The 25,255-nt window shown below is 51.0% G+C and overlaps 1 protein-coding gene across 1 annotated transcript in view; it reads right to left on the reverse strand.

Annotated features, from left to right (window-relative positions):
- LOC306755937 (immunoglobulin superfamily DCC subclass member 3-like) overlaps window positions 1-21,010 on the reverse strand; it is a gene marked incomplete at its 3' end in the record, with an annotated part of 103,490 nt that extends 82,480 nt beyond the window's left edge. The window contains exons 1-5 of the mRNA XM_079240527.1: window positions 20,710-21,010; window positions 20,439-20,583; window positions 19,222-19,352; window positions 19,008-19,145; window positions 18,771-18,929 (exon numbers count right to left, since the gene is read on the reverse strand). Coding sequence (XP_079096653.1) covers window positions 18,771-18,929; window positions 19,008-19,145; window positions 19,222-19,352; window positions 20,439-20,583; window positions 20,710-20,941 — 805 coding nt within the window. The 5' untranslated portion in view covers window positions 20,942-21,010. The remainder of the gene's footprint in view (window positions 1-18,770; window positions 18,930-19,007; window positions 19,146-19,221; window positions 19,353-20,438; window positions 20,584-20,709) is intronic.
- Between the last annotated feature and the right edge of the window lie 4,245 nt (window positions 21,011-25,255).

Here is a 25,255-nt window from a genome sequence, read left to right on the forward strand (position 1 = left end):
CATACGGAAGGGAGTCGGTACCGTACGGTAGGGAGTTGGTAACGTAAGGCACGGAGTTGGTACCTTAAGGCAGGAAGTCGGTACCTTAAGGCAGGGAGTCGGTACCTTAAGGCAGGGAGTCGGTACCCTACGGCAGGGAGTTGGTACCTTAAGGCAGGGTGTCGGTACCGTACGGTAGGGAGTCGGTACTGTAAAGCAGTGAGTTGGTAACGCACGGCAGGGAGTCGGTACCGTAAGGCAGGGAGTCGGTACCGTAAGGCAGGGAGTCGGTACCATACGGCAGGGAGTCGGTACCATACGGCTGGGAGTCGGTACCATACGGCAGGGAGTCGGTACCCTACGGCTGGGAGTCGGTACCGTAAGGCAGGGAATCGGTACCATACGGCTGGGAGTCGGTACCGTAAGGCAGGGAATCGGTACCATACGGTTGGGAGTCGGTACTGTAAGGCAGGGAATCGGTACCGTACGGCTGGGAGTCGGTACCGTACGGCTGGGAGTCGGTACCGTACGGCTGGGAATCGGTACCGTAAGGCAGGGAATCGGTACCATACGGCTGGGAGTCGGTACCATATGGCTGGGAGTCGGTACCGTACGTTAGGGAGTCGGTACAGTACGGCAGGGAGTCGGTACCGTACGTTAGGGAGTCGGTACAGTACGGCTGGGAGTCGGTACCGTAAGGCAGGGAGTCGGTACCGTAAGGCCGGGAGTCGGCAACATACGGCAGGGAGTCGGTACCGTAAGGCAGGGAGTTGGTACCCTACGGCAGGGAGTTGGTTCCTTAAGACAGGGAGTCGGTACTGTCAGGCAGGGAGTCGGTACCCTACGGTAGGGAGTCGGTACTGTAAGGCAGGGAGCTGGTACCTTAAGGAAGGGAGTCGGTACCCTACGGCTGAGAGTTGGTGCTTTAAGGCAGGGAGTCAGCACCGTAAGGCAGGGAGTTGGTACCGTACGGCAAGGAGTCGGTACCATACGGCAGGGAGTCGGTACCGTACGGCAGGGAGTCGGTACCGTAAGGCAGGGAGTAGGTACCCTACGGCAGGAAGTCGGTACCGTAAGGCATGGAGCTGGTACCTTAAGGCTGGGAGTCTGTACCGTACAGCAGGGAGTCGGTACCGTAAGTCAGGGAGTCGGTACCGTGCAGCAGGGAGCCGGTATGTTAAGGCAGGGAGCCGGTATGTTAAGGCAGGGAGTCTGTACCGTACAGCAGGGAGTCGGTACCGTGAGGCAGGGAGTCGGTATCGTGAGGCAGGGAGTCGGAAATGTAAGGCTGGGAGTCGGAAATGTAAGGCAGGGAGATGTACCGTAAGGCAGGGAGTCAATACCTTAAGGCAGGGAGTTGGTACCCAAAGGCAGGCAGTTGGTACCTTAAGGCAGGGAGTCGGTACCGTAAGGCAGGGAGTCGGTACCGTACGGTAGGGAGTCGGTACTGTAAGGCAGGGAGCTGGTACCTTAAGGCAGGGAGTCGGTACCCTACGGCAGGGAGTTCGTACTATAAGGCAGGGAGTCGGTACCATACGGCTGGGAGTCGTTACCGTACGGCTGGGAGTCGTTACCATACGGCTGGGAATCGGTACCATAAGGCAGGGAATCGGTACCGTGCGGCTGGAAGTTGGTACCGTACGGCTGGGAGTTGGTACCGTATGGCTGGGAGTCGGTACCGTACGGCTGGGAATTGGTACCATACGACTGGGAGTCGGTACCATACGGCCGGGAGTCGGTACCATACGGCTGGGAGTCGGTACCGTAAGGCAGGGAGTCGGTACCGTAAGGCAGGGAGTCGGGACCGTAAGGCAGGGTGTCGGTACCGTAAGGCAGGGAGTCGGTACCATACGGCAGGGAGTCGGTACAATACGGCAGGGAGTCGGTACTATACGGCTGGGAGTCGGTACCGTAAGGCAGGGAATCGGTACCGTACGGTAGGGAGTCTGTACTGTAAGGCAGGGAGCTGGTACCTTAAGGCAGCGAGTCGGTACCCTCCGGCAGGGAGTTGGTACTTTAAGGCAGGGAGTCGGTACCGTACGGCAGGGAGTCGGTACCGTACGGCAGGGAGTCGGTATCATACGGCTGGGAATCGGTACCGTAAGGCAGGGAATCGGTACCGTACGGCTGGTAGTCGGTACCGTACGGCTGGGAGTCGGTACCATACGGCTGGGAGTCGGTACAGTACGTTAGGGAGTCGGTACAGTACGGCAGGGAGTCGGTACCGTAAGGCAGGGAATCGGTACCATACGGCTGGGAATCGGTACCATACGGCTGGGAGTCGGTACCGTACGGCTGGGAGTCGGTAACGTACGGCTGGGAGTCGGTACCATACGGCTGGGAGTCTGTACCATATGGCTGGGAGTCGGTACCGTACGTTAGGGAGTCGGTACAGTACGGCAGGGAGTCGGTACCGTACGTTAGGGAGTCGGTACAGTACGGCTGGGAGTCGGTACCGTAAGGCAGGGAGTCGGTACCGTAAGGCAGGGAGTCGGTACCGTAAGGCAGGGAGTCAGCAACATACGGCAGGGAGTCGGTACCGTAAGGCAGGGAGTCGGGACCGTAAGGCAGGGTGTCGGTACCGTAAGGCAGGGAGTCGGTACCATACGGCAGGGAGTCGGTACCATACGGCAGGGAGTCGGTACCGTAAGACAGGGAATCGGTACCGTACGGCTGGGAGTCGGTACCGTACGGTTGGGAGTCGGTACCGTACAGCTGGGAGTCGGTACCGTACGGCTGGGAGTCGGTACCGTACGGCTGGGAGTCGGTACCGTACGGCTGGGAGTCGGTACCGTAAGACAGGGAATCGGTACCATACGGCTGGGAGTCGGTACCATACGGCTGGGAGTCGGTACAGTACGTTAGGGAGTCGGTACAGTACGGCTGGGAGTCGGTACCGTACGGCTAGGAGTCGGTAACGTACGGCTGGGAGTCGGTATCATACGGCTGGGAGTCTGTCCCATATGGCTGGGAGTCGGTACCGTACGTTAGGGAGTCGGTACAGTACGGCAGGGAGTTGGTACCGTACGTTAGGGAGTCGGTACAGTACGGCTGGGAGTCGGTACCGTAAGGCAGGGAGTCGGTACCGTAAGGCAGGGAGTCGGTACCGTAAGGCAGGGAGTCGGCAACATACGGCAGGGAGTCGGTACCGTAAGGCAGGGAGTTGGTACCCTACGGCAGGGAGTTGGTTACTTAAGGAAGGGAGTCGGTACTGTCAGGCAGGGAGTCGGTACCCTACGGCAGGGAGTTGGTTCCTTTCAGGCGGGGAGTTGGTACCGTAAGGCAGGGAGTCGGTACCGTACAGTAGGGAGTTGGTAACATACGGCAGGGAGTCGGTGACGTAAGGCGCAGTCGGTACCGTACGGTAGGGAGTCGGTACAGTACGGCAGGGAGTCGGTACCGTACGGCTGGGAGTCGGTAATGTAAGGCGGAGTCGGTACCGTACGGTAGGGAGTCGGTACAGTACGGCAGGGAGTCGGTACCTTAAGGCAGGGAGTAATTACCTTAAGGCAGAGAGTCGGTACCGTAAACCTGGGATCCGGTACCTTAAAGCAGGGAGTCGGTACTGTACAGCAGAGAGTCGGTACCCTACGGCAGGGAGTTGGTACCGTAAGGCAGGGAGTCTGTACCGTACGGTAGGGAGTCGGTACCGTAAGGCAGGGAGCCGGTACCTTACAGCAGGGAGTCGGTACCGTAAGGCAGTGAGTCGGTACCGTAAGGCAGGGAGTCGGTACCGTACAGCAGGAAGTCGGTACCCTAGGGCAGGGAGTCGGTACCTTAAGGCAGGGAGTCGGTACCGTAAGGCAGGGAGTCGGTACCGTAAGGCATGGAGTCGGTACCGTAAGGCATGGAGTCGGTACCGTACGGTAGGGAGTCGGTACCGTAAGGCAGAGAGTCGGTACCGTATGGTAGGGAGTCGGGACTGTAAGGCAGGGAGTCGGTACCGTACAGTAGGGAGTCGGTACTGTAAGGCAGGGAGTTGGTAACGCACGGCAGGGAGTCGGTAACATAAGGCAGGGAGCCGGTACCTTACGGCTGGGAATCGGTACCGTACGGCTGGGAGTCGGTACCGTATGGCTGGGAGTCGGTACCGTACGGCTGGGAGTCAGTACCGTACGGCTGGGAGTCGGTACCGTACGGCAGGGAATCGGTACCATACGGCTGGGAGTCGGTACCGTAAGGCAGGGAATCGGTACCATATAGCTGGGAGTCGGTACCATATGGCTGGGAGTCGGTACCGTACGTTAGGGAGTCGGTACCGTACGTTAGGGAGTCGGTACAGTACGGCAGGGAGTCGGTACCGTACGTTAGGGAGTCGGTACAGTACGGCTGGGAGTCGGTACCGTAAGGCAGGGAGTCGGTACCGTAAGGCAGGGAGTCGGTACCGTAAGGCAGGGAGTCAGCAACATACGGCAGGGAGTCGGTACCGTAAGGCAGGGAGTCGGGACCGTAAGGCAGGGTGTCGGTACCGTAAGGCAGGGAGTCGGTACCATACGGCTAGGAGTCGGTAACGTACGGCTGGGAGTCGGTACCATACGGCTGGGAGTCTGTCCCATATGGCTGGGAGTCGGTACCGTACGTTAGGGAGTCGGTACAGTACGGCAGGGAGTTGGTACCGTACGTTAGGGAGTCGGTACCATACGGCAGGGAGTCGGTACCGTAAGACAGGGAATCGGTACCGTACGGCTGGGAGTCGGTACCGTACGGTTGGGAGTCGGTACCGTACGGCTGGGAGTCGGTACCGTACGGCTGGGAGTCGGTACCGTAAGACAGGGAATCGGTACCATACGGCTGGGAGTCGGTACCATACGGCTGGGAGTCGGTACAGTACGTTAGGGAGTCGGTACAGTACGGCTGGGAGTCGGTACCGTACGGCTAGGAGTCGGTAACGTACGGCTGGGAGTCGGTACCATACGGCTGGGAGTCTGTCCCATATGGCTGGGAGTCGGTACCGTACGTTAGGGAGTCGGTACAGTACGGCAGGGAGTTGGTACCGTACGTTAGGGAGTCGGTACAGTACGGCTGGGAGTCGGTACCGTAAGGCAGGGAGTCGGTACCGTAAGGCAGGGAGTCGGTACCGTAAGGCAGGGAGTCGGCAACATACGGCAGGGAGTCGGTACCGTAAGGCAGGGAGTTGGTACCCTACGGCAGGGAGTTGGTTACTTAAGGCAGGGAGTCGGTACTGTCAGGCAGGGAGTCGGTACCCTACGGCAGGGAGTTGGTTCCTTTCAGGCGGGGAGTTGGTACCGTAAGGCAGGGAGTCGGTACCGTACAGTAGGGAGTTGGTAACATACGGCAGGGAGTCGGTGACGTAAGGCGCAGTCGGTACCGTACGGTAGGGAGTCGGTACAGTACGGCAGGGAGTCGGTACCGTACGGCTGGGAGTCGGTAATGTAAGGCGGAGTCGGTACCGTACGTTAGGGAGTCGGTACAGTACGGCAGGGAGTCGGTACCTTAAGGCAGGGAGTAATTACCTTAAGGCAGAGAGTCGGTACCGTAAACCTGGGATCCGGTACCTTAAAGCAGGGAGTCGGTACTGTACAGCAGAGAGTCGGTACCCTACGGCAGGGAGTTGGTACCGTAAGGCAGGGAGTCTGTACCGTACGGTAGGGAGTCGGTACCGTAAGGCAGGGAGCCGGTACCTTACAGCAGGGAGTCGGTACCGTAAGGCAGTGAGTCGGTACCGTAAGGCAGGGAGTCGGTACCGTACAGCAGGAAGTCGGTACCCTAGGGCAGGGAGTCGGTACCTTAAGGCAGGGAGTCGGTACCGTAAGGCAGGGAGTCGGTACCGTAAGGCATGGAGTCGGTACCGTAAGGCATGGAGTCGGTACCGTACGGTAGGGAGTCGGTACCGTAAGGCAGAGAGTCGGTACCGTATGGTAGGGAGTCGGGACTGTAAGGCAGGGAGTCGGTACCGTACAGTAGGGAGTCAGTACTGTAAGGCAGGGAGTTGGTAACGCACTGCAGGGAGTCGGTAACATAAGGCAGGGAGCCGGTACCTTACGGCTGGGAATCGGTACCGTATGGCTGGGAGTCGGTACCGTACGGCTGGGAGTCAGTACCGTACGGCTGGGAGTCGGTACCGTACGGCAGGGAATCGGTACCATACGGCTGGGAGTCGGTACCGTAAGGCAGGGAATCGGTACCATATAGCTGGGAGTCGGTACCATACGGCTGGCAGTCGGTACCGTACGGCTGGGAGTCGGTACCGTACGGCTGGGAGTCGGTACCGTAAGGCATGGAATCGGTACCCTACGGCAGGGAGTCGGTACCGTAAGGCATGGAGCCGGTACCTTAAGGCAGGGAGTCGGTACCCTACGGCAGGGAGTCGGTACCGTAAGGCATGGAGCCGGTACCTTAAGGCTGGGAGTCTGTACCGTGAGGCAGGGAGCCGGTATGTTAAGGCAGGGAGTCTGTACCGTACAGCAGGGAGTCGGTACCGTAAGGCAGGGAGCCGGTACCGTGAGGCAGGGAGTTGGCACCGTGAGGCAGGGAGTCGGTACCGTGAGGCAGGGAGTCGGTACCGTGAGGCAGGGAGTCGGTATGTTAAGGCAGGGAGTTGGTACCGTAAGGCTGGGAGTCGGTACCGTAAGGCAGGGAGTTGGTAACGTACGGCAGGGAGTCGGTAACGTAAGGCAGGGAGTCGGTAACGTAAGGCAGGGAGTCGGTAACGTACGTTAGGGAGTCGGTACAGTACGGCAGGGAGTCGGTACAGTACGGCAGGGAGTTGGTACCGTACGTTAGGGAGTCGGTACAGTACGGCAGAGTCGGTACCCTACGGCAGGGAGTCGGTACCGTAAGGCAGCGAGTCGGTACCGTAAGGCAGGAAGTCGGCAACATACGGCAGGGAGTCGGTACCGTACAGCAGGGAGTCGGTACCATAAGGGAGGGAACCGGTACCTTACAGCAGGGAGTCGGTACCCTACGGCAGGGAGTCCGTACCATGAGGCAGGGAGTCGGTACTGTACGGTAGGGAGTCGGTACCATAAGGCAGAGGAGCCGGTACCTTAAGGCAGGGAGCCGGTATCGTAAGGCAGGGAGTCGGTACCGTCAGGCAGGGAGGCGGTAACGTACGGCAGGGAGTCGGTAACGTAAGGCAGGGAGTCGGTAACATACGGCAGGGAGTCGGTAACATACGGCAGGGAGTCGGTAACATAAGGCAGGGAGTCGGTAACTTAAGGCAGGGAGTCAGTACCGTAAGGCAGGGAGTTGGTACCCTACGGCAGGGAGTCGGTACCGTCAGGCAGGGAGCCGGTACCTTAAGGCAGGGAGTCGGTACCGTACAGCAGGGAGTCGGTACCCTATGGCAGGGAGTTGGTAACATACGGCAGGGAGTCGGTAACATAAGGCAGGGAGTCGGTACCTTAAGGCAGGGAGTCAGTACCGTAAGGCAGGGAGTTGGTACCCTACGGCAGGGAGTCGGTACCGTCAGGCAGGGAGCCGGTACCTTAAGGCAGGGAGTCGGTACCGTACAGCAGGGAGTCGGTACCCTACGGCAGGGAGTTGGTTCCTTAAGGCAGGGAGTCGGTACTGTAAGGCAGGGAGTCGGTACCGTCAGGTAGGGAGTTGGTAACGTACGGCAGGGAGTTGGTAACGTACGGCAGGGAGTCGGTAACGTAAGGCAGGGAGTCGGTAACGTAAGGTAGGGAGTCGGAAACGTAAGGCAGGGAGTCGGTACCTTAAGGCAGGAAGTCGGTACCCTACGGCAGGGAGTTGGTACCCTACGGCAGGGAGTCGGTACCGTCAGGCAGGGAGCCGGTACCTTAAGGCAGGGAGTCGGTACCCTACGGCAGGGAGTTGGTTCCTTAAGGCAGGGAGTCGGTACTGTCAGGCAGGGAGCCGGTACCGTAAGGCAGGGAGTCGGTACCATATGGCTGGGAGTCGGTACCGTAAGGCAGGGAGTCGGTACCGTAAGGCAGGGAGTCGGAACCGTACGGCAGGCTTTAGTCTTAAAAGCTGAGAATTACTGCAATTTAGTCTCAAACTTGAGAATAGAAGCTACTGATAAACTTTCTCACATCTAAGAATCCCCCCTCCTTCAGAGTGGACTCTTAAGTCTTCATGGGTTCCTGTAGAGGCCAGCCCGAGTGGTCCGTGGACAGAAGAGTGTAACATCTTTTTCTGATGACAAGCCGCTGATCCCACAGTGTTGTGTAGACAGTATTATGTAGGTTCGGAATGTAATAAAAGACGTCTTCTCACTAGTAAGCAAGCGTAGAGCGGTACCCTACAATTTAAAAAAATGGGACCTTCTCCGTCATAACGTTTATTGTGAAAACATGAAATGTATTTTCAGTTTCAACATTTATTTTCTTCTCCATTATATGAATCCAAAAACGCTGACAGCAAATATACTCCAGAGTTACAACAACTACAGCAATTGTAGTATATTTTGTGTAAAAGAAAATAGGAGAAGGAAGAAGAATTAATCTTATTACCCCTTCCTTATTTCAAAGTAAACCAACTGGATGGCCTTATCTACAGCAAACACTAAAAACAAAACACAGGTAAGAATTTTGCACCCCTTTTAACAATTCTTTTCATACAGTTTTAGTATGTATTCTTTATATTTAAATTTAAATTGAAAAAGATTTGAACAACTTTTAAAAGCCCTTTTAAGTGTGCTCCACTGTTTTGTACCAACCACTGAGACACTTGTTTGAGTGTAGTTCTTGCAAAAGGGTGTTTAAAATCACAATTTTAAACACTATGACTTTTGTCATGGCAACCTTTTGTAGTTTTTTTTTTTTTTTTTTTTTTAGATATTTTGCATTTTGTAAAATTGAATTGTGATTGGATGACAAGCCTTCAAAGCAAATGCGGATTGGACACTGAAAGAAATTCAGCTCAGCCATTGGTCAGTTTTTGCATCATGAGCTGCAAAGTGCTTCAACAGGGTTTAGAGGTCTGCACCAGTTTCCAGTGTCCGGTACATGGAAGCCCTATTAATACTGACACCCTTCTGTCTGTACTTTGTTGGAGAAATTGTTATGAGTTTGGTTTGTATTAAGTATTAGACATATATGCATTGATTTGCTGTGATCCTGCTGTGTTTTGTATCTATGCACAAAGCTTTCTTTAAGTCATATGATCCTTGTCTGGAATGTGCAGACAAAGTCTGAGACAGGAATAGTTTCCTGCAGGGCATCGGTTTTTGTCAGCTGCTTGGTTGACCAGTTGTCAAGGTTAGAGGTAATAAAGTAATATAGTGAGTGATTGATGCTTAGTGAGCTCAGTTTAGCTTCGGAGGAGAGAATGATTGTTTTCTGTGGTCTGCCCAGCAACTAGGAGTTAAGCATGGTTTATAATCGGGTGTTACTTCAGCATCTGCAGAGAGAGTTCTCTCTCCAAGCTCCAGCGTGTGCTTGTATTAGTTTATAATAAAATGTTCATTGTAAGAAGACAGTTGACTCTTAGATGTATTACAACTTCTCAAGACCAGAGTATTTTCCACCACAACTTCTGTGGAATTGTCTCGTGAATCCAGCAAATTTCACATACATTCATGGTAATCTTTCGGGTTTTACCTCTTACCATTTTAAACAAGCAGTTTAGGACACTTTTCAATCATAACATGTTTAATATCATTAGAGCTATAGACAACATATTTATTGCACTGCAACTAATAGATTAAAGACAAATTTGCATATGAACCTACTTATGTATTGTAGCCTGTTAGCCATTGGTGGGTGGAACTTCCCAGCAGGCCTTGCAGATTCTCTTGCTGTTTGCACCAGTTTCCAGTGTCTGGTGCATTGCAGCCATATAACACTGTCTACTTTCAATCTGTGCATCTGTGTCAGGGTCTGACAACAGTACCCTACAAATAGAGATGCTCCGACATCGAACTCTGATTTGTGCCGCTTTGAAACCCACAAGTTTTACATACATTCATGGTGGAACTTGACTCTTTTGATTGAAGCTATTTCACTCCACAATGTGTCAAGTTACATGATTGCTCCAAGCTGAGTTCAACCAGCAGCGTTTCTTAATTACTGTCTAAATTAACATCACTGGTGTCAGCAAAGTCTTTTTGCAAATTATTTAAAAAAGAAAGCCCATACAGAGTACTTCACGTGTCCTGCTTTATCTGGACCCTGTAGAACCAGAACCAAGTTTATCTGGACCCTGTAGAACCAGAACCTGCTTTATCTGGACCCTGTAGAACCAGAACCTGCTTTATCTGGACCCTGTAGAACCAGAACCAAGTTTATCTGGACCCTGTAGAACCAGAACCAAGTTTATATGGACCCTGTAGAACCAGAACCAAGTTTATCTGGACCCTGTAGAACCAGAACCAAGTTTATCTGGACCCTGTAGAACCAGAACCAAGTTTATATGGACCCTGTAGAACCAGAACCAAGTTTATCTGGACCCTGTAGAACCAGAACCAAGTTTATATGGACCCTGTAGAACCAGAACCAAGTTTATCTGGACCCTGTAGAACCAGAACCAAGTTTATATGGACCCTGTAGAACCAGAACCAAGTTTATCTGGACCCTGTAGAACCAGAACCAAGTTTATATGGACCCTGTAGAACCAGAACCAAGTTTATCTGGACCCTGTAGAACCAGAACCAAGTTTATATGGACCCTGTAGAACCAGAACCAAGTTTATATGGACCCTGTAGAACCAGAACCAAGTTTATCTGGACCCTGTAGAACCAGAACCAAGTTTATATGGACCCTGTAGAACCAGAACCAAGTTTATATGGACCCTGTAGAACCAGAACCAAGTCTATCTGGACCCTGTAGAACCAGAACCAAGTTTATCTGGACCCTGTAGAACCAGAACTAAGTCTATCTGGACCCTGTAGAACCAGAACCAAGTCTGTCTGGACCCTGTAGAATCAGAACCAAGTCTATCTGGACCCTGTAGAACCAGAACCAAGTTTATCTGGACCCTGTAGAACCAGAACCAAGTCTATCTGGACCCTGTAGAACCAGAACCAAGTCTATCTGGACCCTGTAGAATCAGAAGCAAGTTTATCTGGACCCTGTAGAACCAGAACTAAGTCTATCTGGACCCTGTAGAACCAGAACCAAGTTTATCTGGACCCTGTAGAACCAGAACCAAGTCTATCTGGACCCTGTAGAACCAGAACCAAGTCTATCTGGACCCTGTAGAATCAGAAGCAAGTTTATCTGGACCCTGTAGAACCAGAACCAAGTCTATCTGGACCCTGTAGAATCAGAACCAAGTCTATCTGGACCCTGTAGAACCAGAACCAAGTTTATCTGGACCCTGTAGAACCAGAACCAAGTCTATCTGGACCCTGTAGAACCAGAACCAAGTCTATCTGGACCCTGTAGAATCAGAAGCAAGTTTATCTGGACCCTGTAGAACCAGAACCAAGTCTATCTGGACCCTGTAGAACCAGAACCAAGTTTATCTGGACCCTGTAGAACCAGAACCAAGTTTATCTGGACCCTGTAGAACCAGAACCAAGTCTATCTGGACCCTGTAGAATCAGAAGCAAGTTTATCTGGACCCTGTAGAACCAGAACCAAGTTTATCTGGACCCTGTAGAACCAGAACCAAGTTTATCTGGACCCTGTAGAACCAGAACCAAGTCTATCTGGACCCTGTAGAATCAGAACCAAGTCTATCTGGACCCTGTAGAACCAGAACCAAGTCTGTCTGGACCCTGTAGAACCAGAACCAAGTCTATCTGGACCCTGTAGAACGAGAACCAAGTTTATCTGGACCCTGTAGAACCAGAACCAAGTCTATCTGGACCCTGTAGAACCAGAACCAAGTTTATCTGGACCCTGTAGAACCAGAACCAAGTTTATCTGGACCCTGTAGAACCAGAACCAAGTCTATCTGGACTCTGTAAAACCAGAACCAAGTCTGCCTGGACCCTGTAGAACCAGAACCAAGTCTATCTGGACTCTGTAGAACCAGAACCAAGTCTGTCTGGACCCTGTAAACCAGAACCAAGTTTATATGGACCCTGTAGAACCAGAACCAAGTCTATCTGGACTCTGTAGAACCAGAACCAAGTCTGTCTGGACCCTGTAGAACCAGACCCAAGTTTATATGGACCCTGTAGAACCAGAACCAAGTCTGTCTGGACCCTGTAGAACCAGAACCAAGTTTATCTGGACCCTATAGAACCAGAACCAAGTTTATCTGGACCCTGTAGAACCAGAACCAAGTTTATATGGACCCTGTAGAACCAGAACCAAGTCTATCTGGACCCTGTAGAACCAGAACCAAGTCTGTCTGGACCCTGTAGAACCAGAACCAAGTCTATCTGGACCCTGTAGAACCAGAACCAAGTCTGTCTGGACCCTGTAGAACCAGAACTAAGTCTATCTGGACTCTGTAGAACCAGAACCAAGTTTATCTGGACCCTGTAGAACCAGAACCAAGTCTATCTGGACCCTGTAGAACCAGAACCAAGTCTGTCTGGACCCTGTAGAACCAGAACCAAGTCTATCTGGACCCTGTAGAACCAGAACCAAGTCTGTCTGGACCCTGTAGAACCAGAACCAAGTCTGTCTGGACCCTGTAGAACCAGAACCAAGTTTATCTGGACCCTGTAGAACCAGAACCAAGTCTGTCTGGACCCTGTAGAACCAGAACCAAGTCTATCTGGACCCTATAGAACCAGAACCAAGTCTGTCTGGACCCTGTAGAACCAGAACCAAGTCTATCTGGACCCTGTAGAACCAGACCCAAGTTTATATGGACCCTGTAGAACCAGAACCAAGTTTGTCTGGACCCTGTAGAACCAGAAGCAAGTCTATCTGGACTCTGTAGAACCAGAACCAAGTCTGTCTGGACCCTGTAGAACCAGAAGCAAGTCTATCTGGACCCTGTAGAACCAGAACCAAGTTTATCTGGACCCTGTAGAACCAGAACCAAGTCTATCTGGACCCTGTAGAACCAGAACCAAGTTTATCTGGACCCTGTAGAACCAGAACCAAGTCTGTCTGGACCCTATAGAACCAGAACCAAGTCTATCTGGACCCTGTAGAACCAGAACCAAGTCTGTCTGGACCCTGTAGAACCAGAACCAAGTCTATCTGGACCCTGTAGAACCAGAACCAAGTCTATCTGGACCCTGTAGAACCAGAACCAAGTTTATCTGGACCCTGTAGAACCAGAACCAAGTCTATCTGGACCCTGTAGAACCAGAACCAAGTCTATCTGGACCCTGTAGAACCAGAACCAAGTTTATCTGGACCCTGTAGAACCAGAACCAAGTCTATCTGGACCCTGTAGAACCAGAACCAAGTTTATCTGGACCCTGTAGAACCAGAACCAAGTTTATCTGGACCCTGTAGAACCAGAACCAAGTCTATCTGGACCCTGTAGAACCAGAACCAAGTTTATCTGGACCCTGTAGAACCAGAACCAAGTTTATCTGGACCCTGTAGAACCAGAACCCAGTTTATATGGACCCCGTTAGAACCAGAACCAAGTCTGTCTGGGCCCTGTAGAACCAGAACCAAGTCTGCCTGGACCCTGTAGAACCAGAACCAAGTCTATCTGGACTCTGTAGAACCAGAACCAAGTCTGTCTGGACCCTGTAAAACCAGAACCAAGTTTATCTGGACCCTGTAGAACCAGAACCAAGTTTATCTGGACCCTATAGAACCAGAACCAAGTTTATCTGGACCCTGTAGAACCAGAACCAAGTTTATATGGACCCTGTAGAACCAGAACCAAGTCTGTCTGGACCCTGTAGAACCAGAACCAAGTCTATCTGGACTCTGTAGAACCAGAACCAAGTCTGTCTGGACCCTGTAGAACCAGAACCAAGTCTATCTGGACCCTGTAGAACCAGAACCAAGTCTGTCTGGACCCTGTAGAACCAGAACCAAGTCTATCTGGACCCTGTAGAACCAGACCCAAGTTTATATGGACCCTGTAGAACCAGAACCAAGTCTGTCTGGACCCTGTAGAACCAGAACCAAGTCTATCTGGACTCTGTAGAACCAGAACCAAGTCTGTCTGGACCCTGTAGAACCAGAACCAAGTCTATCTGGACCCTGTAGAATCAGAAGCAAGTTTATCTGGACCCTGTAGAACCAGAACCAAGTCTATCTGGACCCTGTAGAATCAGAACCAAGTCTATCTGGACCCTGTAGAACCAGAACCAAGTTTATCTGGACCCTGTAGAACCAGAACCAAGTCTATCTGGACCCTGTAGAACCAGAACCAAGTCTATCTGGACCCTGTAGAATCAGAAGCAAGTTTATCTGGACCCTGTAGAACCAGAACCAAGTCTATCTGGACCCTGTAGAACCAGAACCAAGTTTATCTGGACCCTGTAGAACCAGAACCAAGTTTATCTGGACCCTGTAGAACCAGAACCAAGTCTATCTGGACCCTGTAGAATCAGAAGCAAGTTTATCTGGACCCTGTAGAACCAGAACCAAGTTTATCTGGACCCTGTAGAACCAGAACCAAGTTTATCTGGACCCTGTAGAACCAGAACCAAGTCTATCTGGACCCTGTAGAATCAGAACCAAGTCTATCTGGACCCTGTAGAACCAGAACCAAGTCTGTCTGGACCCTGTAGAACCAGAACCAAGTCTATCTGGACCCTGTAGAACGAGAACCAAGTTTATCTGGACCCTGTAGAACCAGAACCAAGTCTATCTGGACCCTGTAGAACCAGAACCAAGTTTATCTGGACCCTGTAGAACCAGAACCAAGTTTATCTGGACCCTGTAGAACCAGAACCAAGTTTATCTGGACCCTGTAGAACCAGAACCAAGTCTGTCTGGACTCTGTAAAACCAGAACCAAGTCTGCCTGGACCCTGGAGAAACCAGAACCAAGTCTATCTGGACTCTGTAGAACCAGAACCAAGTCTGTCTGGACCCTGTAAACCAGAACCAAGTTTATATGGACCCTGTAGAACCAGAACCAAGTCTATCTGGACTCTGTAGAACCAGAACCAAGTCTGTCTGGACCCTGTAGAACCAGACCCAAGTTTATATGGACCCTGTAGAACCAGAACCAAGTCTGTCTGGACCCTGTAGAACCAGAACCAAGTTTATCTGGACCCTATAGAACCAGAACCAAGTTTATCTGGACCCTGTAGAACCAGAACCAAGTTTATATGGACCCTGTAGAACCAGAACCAAGTCTATCTGGACCCTGTAGAACCAGAACCAAGTCTGTCTGGACCCTGTAGAACCAGAACCAAGTCTATCTGGACCCTGTAGAACCAGAACCAAGTCTGTCTGGACCCTGTAGAACCAGAACTAAGTCTATCTGGACTCTGTAGAACCAGAACCAAGTTTATCTGGACCCTGTAGAACCAGAACCAAGTCTATCTGGACCCTGTAGAACCAGAACCAAGTCTGTCTGGACCCTGTAGAACCAGAACCAAGTCTATCTGGACCCTGTAGAACCAGAACCAAGTCTGTCTGGACCCTGTAGAACCAGAACCAAGTCTGTCTGGACCCTGTAGAACCAGAACCAAGTTTATCTGGACCCTGTAGAACCAGAACCAAGTCTGTCTGGACCCTGTAGAACCAGAACCAAGTCTATCTGGACCCTATAGAACCAGAACCAAGTCTATCTGGACCCTGTAGAACCAGAACCAAGTCTATCTGGACCCTGTAGAACCAGACCCAAGTTTATATGGACCCTGTAGAACCAGAACCAAGTTTGTCTGGACCCTGTAGAACCAGAAGCAAGTCTATCTGGACTCTGTAGAACCAGAACCAAGTCTGTCTGGACCCTGTAGAACCAGAAGCAAGTCTATCTGGACCCTGTAGAACCAGAACCAAGTCTGTCTGGACCCTGTAGAACCAGAACCAAGTCTATCTGGACCCTGTAGAACCAGAACCAAGTTTATCTGGACCCTGTAGAACCAGAACCAAGTCTGTCTGGACCCTATAGAACCAGAACCAAGTCTATCTGGACCCTGTAGAACCAGAACCAAGTCTGTCTGGACCCTGTAGAACCAGAACCAAGTCTATCTGGACCCTGTAGAACCAGAACCAAGTCTATCTGGACCCTGTAGAACCAGAACCAAGTTTATCTGGACCCTGTAGAACCAGAACCAAGTCTATCTGGACCCTGTAGAACCAGAACCAAGTCTATCTGGACCCTGTAGAACCAGAACCAAGTTTATCTGGACCCTGTAGAACCAGAACCAAGTCTATCTGGACCCTGTAGAACCAGAACCAAGTTTATCTGGACCCTGTAGAACCAGAACCAAGTTTATCTGGACCCTGTAGAACCAGAACCAAGTCTATCTGGACCCTGTAGAACCAGAACCAAGTTTATCTGGACCCTGTAGAACCAGAACCAAGTTTATCTGGACCCTGTAGAACCAGAACCCAGTTTATATGGACCCCGTTAGAACCAGAACCAAGTCTGTCTGGGCCCTGTAGAACCAGAACCAAGTCTGCCTGGACCCTGTAGAACCAGAACCAAGTCTATCTGGACTCTGTAGAACCAGAACCAAGTCTGTCTGGACCCTGTAAAACCAGAACCAAGTTTATCTGGACCCTGTAGAACCAGAACCAAGTTTATCTGGACCCTATAGAACCAGAACCAAGTTTATCTGGACCCTGTAGAACCAGAACCAAGTTTATATGGACCCTGTAGAACCAGAACCAAGTCTGTCTGGACCCTGTAGAACCAGAACCAAGTCTATCTGGACTCTGTAGAACCAGAACCAAGTCTGTCTGGACCCTGTAGAACCAGAACCAAGTCTATCTGGACCCTGTAGAACCAGAACCAAGTCTGTCTGGACCCTGTAGAACCAGAACCAAGTCTATCTGGACCCTGTAGAACCAGACCCAAGTTTATATGGACCCTGTAGAACCAGAACCAAGTCTGTCTGGACCCTGTAGAACCAGAACCAAGTCTATCTGGACTCTGTAGAACCAGAACCAAGTCTGTCTGGACCCTGTAGAACCAGAACCAAGTTTATCTGGACTCTGTAGAACCAGAACCAAGTCTGTCTGGACCCTGTAGAACCAGAACCAAGTCTGTCTGGACCCTGTAGAACCAGAACCAAGTTTATCTGGACCCTGTAGAACCAGAACCAAGTCTGTCTGGACCCTGTAGAACCAGAACCAAGTCTATCTGGACCCTGTAGAACCAGACCCAAGTTTATATGGACCCTGTAGAACCAGAACCAAGTCTGTCTGGACCCTATAGAACCAGAACCAAGTCTATCTGGACCCTGTAGAACCAGAACCAAGTCTATCTGGACCCTGTAGAACCAGAACCAAGTCTGTCTGGACCCTGTAAAACCAGAACCAAGTCTGTCTGGACCCTGTAGAACCAGAACCAAGTCTATCTGGACCCTGTAGAACCAGAACCAAGTCTATCTGGACCCTGTAGAACCAGAACCAAGTCTGTCTGGACCCTGTAGAACCAGAACCAAGTCTGTCTGGACCCTGTAGAACCAGAACCAAGTCTATCTGGACCCTGTAGAACCAGAACCAAGTCTATCTGGACCCTGTAGAACCAGAACCAAGTCTGTCTGGACCCTGTAGAACCAGAACCAAGTCTGTCTGGACCCTGTAGAACCAGAACCAAGTTTATCTGGACCCTGTAGAACCAGAACCAAGTCTGTCTGGACCCTGTAGAACCAGAACCAAGTCTATCTGGACCCTGTAGAACCAGAACCAAGTCTGTCTGGACCCTGTAGAACCAGAACCAAGTCTATCTGGACCCTGTAGAACCAGAACCAAGTCTATCTGGACCCTGTAGAACCAGAACCAAGTCTGTCTGGACCCTGTAGAACCAGAACCAAGTCTATCTGGACCCTGTAGAACCAGAACCAAGTCTATCTGGACCCTGTAGAACCAGAACCAAGTCTATCTGGACCCTGTAGAACCAGAACCAAGTCTATCTGGACCCTGTAGAACCAGAACCAAGTCTGTCTGGACCCTGTAGAACCAGAACCAAGTCTGTCTGGACCCTGTAGAACCAGAACCAAGTCTGTCTGGACCTGGGGAAAGTTCTGTTTGTCTCATTCCCAGGGTGTGGACCTAAACTTACACAGACACACAGACAGAGAGACAGGTGCTGTCTCGCCTGCCTCCACCGCTCATCTCCACGGCAACAGACAGAGTCAGGCCCCTGAAGCCCCGCCCCTTCCCTCTAAATGCAAAGTAGGGCACAGAGTCAAAGGTCACAGGGCATAATGGGGGGGGGGGGCATTTATCAGTGTGTTTAGCTCTCATGTTGGAGAGCTCTAAAACACACACCCCCACTTCCACATCAGTTCATCTCTGATCAGCTGATAGAAACGGATCAATAGGAGGATTCAGAGGACGCCTCGCGTTCAGCAGATCTGAAAGCAGATTGGTTGGCCTCTAGCACGCTGACGATGAAGAGGATGAAGATGGCGGACACGTTTAGTCGTCGGGGTGTGAGAAAGTGGAGACAGACGGAGAGAATAAAGTGCTCATTGTGGAGTGGAGCTGTTCTCATGCTAATCCAAACTCTGAGGACACACAATGAGCCATGTGACCTCTGACCCCCTCCTTACCCCCACCCCTCCACCATGAACCCCTTCCCCTCTCTGAAGCCTCCACCTCATCATGACCTCTGATGGAGCTGCAGCAGGCGAGCAAAACAAACACACCAACAGCAAAACCAGCAGATCTGATCAGCAATGGTGGATCAATACTGATGATGAGGAGGAGGAGGATGATGATGATGAGGATGATATTCAGTGCATTAAATAAGGATCCTGAATGTGTCATGAACATGTCTGAATCCTTGGAACCAAAACTCTGGACCAGGTCTGGACTCTGGAGACCAGAATCACCTGGAGGGTGAGGTGAAGATCTGTACCTTGGACTACCAGCCGCCCCAATGCGGTTCTTCTGGACCTGCTTCCGGGTCGGTTTGCAGAACAAACATAAACTCCAGAATGCTGCAGCGTGGCGTCAGAGATCATCAGGTTCCCGGTCCCCAGAACCTCAACTCCCTCCACTCCAATGGACCGCCCGTCTGAGGGAACCAGAACTAATTATTAGCACAGAGACTCGGGTTCTGGAAAGGTCCGGTACCATCTGGGGGTTATGTTACCAAGGCGACTCCATGACACAATGGGACGAGGGTTTCCTGTGGCGATGCATTCCAAGATGGCCGTCTGGTGGACGTTGATGGTGAGGTTTTGGGGGCCGGACAGGATGACTGGCTCCTTGTAGATCCTGGATCCTGCAGCTGGATCAGAACCAGGGGACATCTTTAGAACAGAACCTCCCGAGCCACGCTGACTTTGCCCAGAACGCGGTCTTACCAGTGATGACTAGCTGGGCCTCATGGCTGCAGCGGGTGTTGGCGATGTTGGAGGCAACACAGCGGAACCAGCCACCATCGGACCGTTGGACGCTGCTGATCTGCAGCACGCCGTTGGGGAGCAGGGTGTACCTGACATGACACGACACCTTGATGGATCTTAAACCACCAGAGAAGGCAACAGCACCCTTCTGGGTTCTGGGTTTGGATCAGTACTTTCACAATCTCCATGCTTGACTCAGGTAACATCATTATGAAGTGTCCGTTACTTCAGCATGAAACAGATTATACATCATCAGATCACATGATAAATATTCAGGTTATAAATAATCAGATTATGAATATTCAGATCAGATTATAAATAATCAGATCAGATTATAAATAATCAGATTATAAATATTCAGATCAGATTATAAATATGATTATAAATATTCAGATCAGATTATAAATAATCAGATCAGATTATAAATAATCAGATCAGATTATAAATAATCAGATTATAAATATTCAGATCAGATTTTAAATATGATTATAAATATTCAGATCAGATTATAAATAATCAGATCAGATTATAAATAATCAGATTATAAATAATCAGATCAGATTATAAATATGATTATAAATAATCAGATCAGATTATAAATAATCAGATCAGATTATAAATAATGAGATCAGATTATAAATAATCAGATTATAAATATTCAAATCATATTATAAATAATCAGATTATAAATAATGAGATCAGATTATGAATAATCAGATTATAAATAATCAGATCAGATTATAAATAATCAGATTATAAATAATCAGATCAGATTATAAATAATCAGATTATAAATAATCAGATCAGATTATGAATAATCAGATTATAAATAATCAGATCAGATTATAAATAATCAGATCAGATTATAAATAATCAGATTATAAATAATCAGATCAGATTATAAATAATCAGATTATAAATAATCAGATCAGATTATGAATAATCAGATTATAAATAATCAGATCAGATTATAAATAATCAGATCAGATTATAAATAATCAGATTATAAATAATCAGATCAGATTATAAATAATCAGATTATAAATAATCAGATCAGATTATGAATAATCAGATTATCAATCATCAGATCAGATTCTCTCTACACCCAGACAGATAAAGATGGACTGAATGATCCAGATTATCTAATGATGATGACATCCCTTCCTGTAAGTCACCTGGGTTCAGCCGTGCTCAGGGTGCGGCGGTCCTTCTGCCAGGTGATGCTCGCCTCTGGGATCCCGTGCACCTGACAGCTGAGTCTGGCCACGCCCCCCTCATCCACCACCAGAGACTGGGGGTGAGACAGGAACTTGGGGAGAGCTGGGTGTGGGGAGGGAGGCAGGGTCAGTGTGTGTTTTACCTGTCTGAGTGTGTGTGTGTGTGTGTGTGTGTGTGTGTGTGTGTGTGTGCGCGCGCGCGCGTGCGTGCGTGCGTGCGTGCACTCACATGCCACCTGTACGCGAACCTTGCGGCTGATCAGTTTCCCATAGCGGTTCTCAGCGGCACAGTCGTACTCGCCGCCATCCGTCTCGTTGCTCTCACGTCTCTTGGAGAAGTTCCTGATGAGCAGAGAACCGTTGCTAAGCAATGCCGCCCTGACTCCGGTCTCCACGGGAACACCGTTACGTCTCCAGGTGATGATGATAGGCCCCTCCCCCTCCACCTGGCAGTCCAGCATCAGGGGGCGGTCCTTTACTGCGATGACATCACGGGGCTCCGTCAGGAAGGAGAGTTCTGAAGCTCCAAGCACACCTGGAGGAGGAGATCACCTGGATTATTGATTCTGATTGACGATTGATCACCTGACCCACCGACGGGACCACAAACCTGGGGGTCCCTCACCTTACATCCACCCCCATCTTACATCCACCCATCCCTACATCCACCCATCCTTACATCCATCCATCCCTACATCCACCCATCCTTACATCCATCCATCCCTACATCCACCCATCCTTACATCCATCCATCCCTACATCCACCCATCCTTACATCCATCCATCCTTACATCCATCCATCCCTACATCCACCCATCCCTACATCCACCCCCATCTTACATCCACCCATCCCTACATCCACCCATCCTTACATCCACCAATCCCTACATCCACCCATCCTTACATCCACCCATCCCTACATCCACCCATCCTTACATCCATCCATCCCTACATCCACCCATCCTTACATCCATCCATCCCTACATCCACCCATCCTTACATCCATCCATCCCTACATCCACCCATCCTTACATCCATCCATCCCTACATCCACCCATCCTTACATCCATCCATCCCTACATCCACCCATCCTTACATCCACCCATCCCTACATCCACCCATCCTTACATCCATCCATCCCTACATCCACCCATCCTTACATCCATCCATCCCTACATCCACCCATCCTTACATCCACCCATCCCTACATCCACCCATCCTTACATCCACCCATCCCTACATCCACCCATCCTTACATCCACCCATCCCTACATCCACCCATCCTTACATCCATCCATCCCTACATCCACCCATCCTTACATCCATCCATCCCTACATCCACCCATCCTTACATCCATCCATCCCTACATCCACCCATCCTTACATCCATCCATCCCTACATCCACCCATCCCTACATCCACCCATCCCTACATCCACCCATCCTTACATCCACCCATCCCTACATCCACCCATCCTTACATCCGCCCATCCCTACATCCACCCATCCCTACATCCACCCATCCTTACATCCATCCATCCCTACATCCGCCCATCCCTACATCCACCCATCCTTACATCCATCCATCCCTACATCCACCCATCCTTACATCCATCCATCCCTACATCCGCCCATCCCTACATCCACCCATCCTTACATCCATCCATCCCTACATCCGCCCATCCCTACATCCACCCATCCTTACATCCATCCATCCCTACATCCACCCATCCCTACATCCACCCATCCTTACATCCATCCATCCCTACATCCACCCATCCCTACATCCACCCATCCTTACATCCACCCATCCCTACATCCACCCATCCTTACATCCGCCCATCCCTACATCCACCCATCCCTACATCCACCCATCCTTACATCCATCCATCCCTACATCCGCCCATCCCTACATCCACCCATCCTTACATCCATCCATCCCTACATCCACCCATCCTTACATCCATCCATCCCTACATCCGCCCATCCCTACATCCACCCATCCTTACATCCATCCATCCCTACATCCATCCATCCCTACATCCACCCATCCTTACATCCATCCATCCCTACATCCGCCCATCCCTACATCCACCCATCCTTACATCCATCCATCCCTACATCCACCCATCCCTACATCCACCCCCACCATCCCTACATCCACCCATCCTTACATCCATCCATCCCTACATCCACCCATCCCTACATCCATCCATCCCTACATCCACCCATCCTTACATCCGCCCATCCCTACATCCACCCCATCTTACATCCACCCATCCCTACATCCACCCATCCCTACATCCACCCATCCTTACATCCATCCATCCCTACATCCACCCATCCTTACATCCATCCATCCCTACATCCACCCATCCTTACATCCGCCCATCCCTACATCCACCCCATCTTACATCCACCCATCCCTACATCCACCCATCCCTACATCCATCCATCCGTACATCCATCCATCCCTACATCCACCCATCCTTACATCCGCCCATCCCTACATCCACCCCCATCTTACATCCACCCATCCCTACATCCACCCATCCCTACATCCATCCATCCGTACATCCACCCATCCCTACATCCGCCCATCCCCTACATCCACCCATCCTTACATCCATCCATCCCTACATCCACCCATCCCTACATCCACCCATCCTTACATCCATCCATCCCTACATCCACCCATCCCTACATCCACCCATCCTTACATCCATCCATCCCTACATCCACCCATCCCTACATCCACCCCCATCTTACATCCATCCATCCCTACATCCGCCCATCCCTACATCCACCCCCATCTTACATCCATCCATCCCTACATCCACCCATCCCTACATCCACCCCCATCTTACATCCACCCATCCCTACATCCACCCATCCTTACATCCATCCATCCCTACATCCACCCATCCCTACATCCATCCATCCCTACATCCACCCATCCCTACATCCACCCCCATCTTACATCCACCCATCCCTACATCCACCCATCCTTACATCCATCCATCCCTACATCCACCCATCCCTACATCCATCCATCCCTACATCCGCCCATCCCTACATCCACCCATCCTTACATCCGCCCATCCCTACATCCACCCCCATCTTACATCCACCCATCCCTACATCCACCCATCCCTACATCCATCCATCCGTACATCCACCCATCCCTACATCCATCCATCCCTACATCCACCCATCCTTACATCAGCCCATCCCTACATCCACCCCCATCTTACATCCACCCATCCCTACATCCATCCATCCCTACATCCACCCATCCTTACATCCCATCCATCCCTACATCCACCCATCCCTACATCCACCCCCATCTTACATCCACCCCCATCTTACATCCACCCATCCCTACATCCACCCATCCTTACATCCACCCATCCCTACATCCACCCATCCTTACATCCACCCATCCCTACATCCACCCATCCCTACATCCACCCATCCCTACATCCACCCCCATCCCTACATCCACCCATCCCTACATCCACCCCCATCTCACATCCATCCATCCCTACATCCACCCATCCCTACATCCACCCCCCATCCCTACATCCACCCATCCCTACATCCACCCCACCTTACATCCACCCATCCCTACATCCACCCATCCCTACATCCACCCCACCTTACATCCACAACGCCTGTAGTCGGTACTGAGGGAAAAGCATCCAACGGGAGGCGGTGCCGGTACCAGATCCACTCCGGACCTGCTGATGATGTCACATCCCGCTCCGCCTCATCAGAATCAGATCTGGGTTTCTGGTTACCAACAGATATTCTGCTTTCATTTGATCCCTGTAAACTTCTTTCCCGCCGTAATAAACCAGTTAAACCAGTTGGCACTATTGATTGAAATCCGACTCCGTTCCTTTATTTGTGTAAATAAATGTTTACGCCGCCCAGTAAACACATCGCAGCGTTTCACACCACTGGACTCGTGATGATCTGACTCATCAAGCTGCACTCGAACCCGCTGGAATCACTCCACTGACAGCTCCATTAACACCCCAACACTCAAGGCTAGATGAGTTTGCAAACAGAATGGGGGGTCCTGTGTGTGATAGCGGGGGGGGGGGGGTGCATGACCTCTGACCCCTGCAGATTACTGAAGTTGCAGCACGATAAGTTTTTTTCTTCCACCCCAACAAAACGATGAAAACTGGATTTATTTACGTTCCACACAGAAAATGTTTGTGTTGGAGACTGGAGCCCAAACGTCCCACGGAACCGGAACTGCTCCTGTGTGTCAGTGAACACATCGTTTCTCTTAAACTTCAACTCTGTCGGGGTGACGTTCCCAGACGCCCCCCCACCCCCTTCAGTTCTGGTCCCAGCTGGTCTTTCACGGGAGGAGAGGGAGGAGCCGAGGCGGGCGGCGGCAGCAGGACTCCCTGTGATGTCTGGGACCCCCAAATAAATTCTCCCCCCAGACCACCAGGACCCCCCCTCATCTGGACCCCCAAATAAATTCTCCCCCCAGACCACCAGGACCCCCCCTCATCTGGACCCCCAAATAAATTCTCCCCCAGACCACCAGGACCCCCCCTCATCTGGACCCCCAAATAAATTCTCCCCCAGACCACCAGGACCCCCCCTCATCTGGACCCCCAAATAAATTCTCCCCCAGACCACCAGGACCCCCCCCTCATCTGGACCCCCAAATAAATTCTCCCCCAGACCACCAGGACCCCCCCTCATCTGGACCCCCAAATAAATTCTCCCCCAGACCACCAGGACCCCCCC

This window comes from Telmatherina bonti, assembly GCF_933228915.1.
Source record: "Telmatherina bonti genome assembly, chromosome: 5".
Taxonomy (NCBI): Eukaryota; Metazoa; Chordata; class Actinopteri; order Atheriniformes; family Telmatherinidae; genus Telmatherina; species Telmatherina bonti.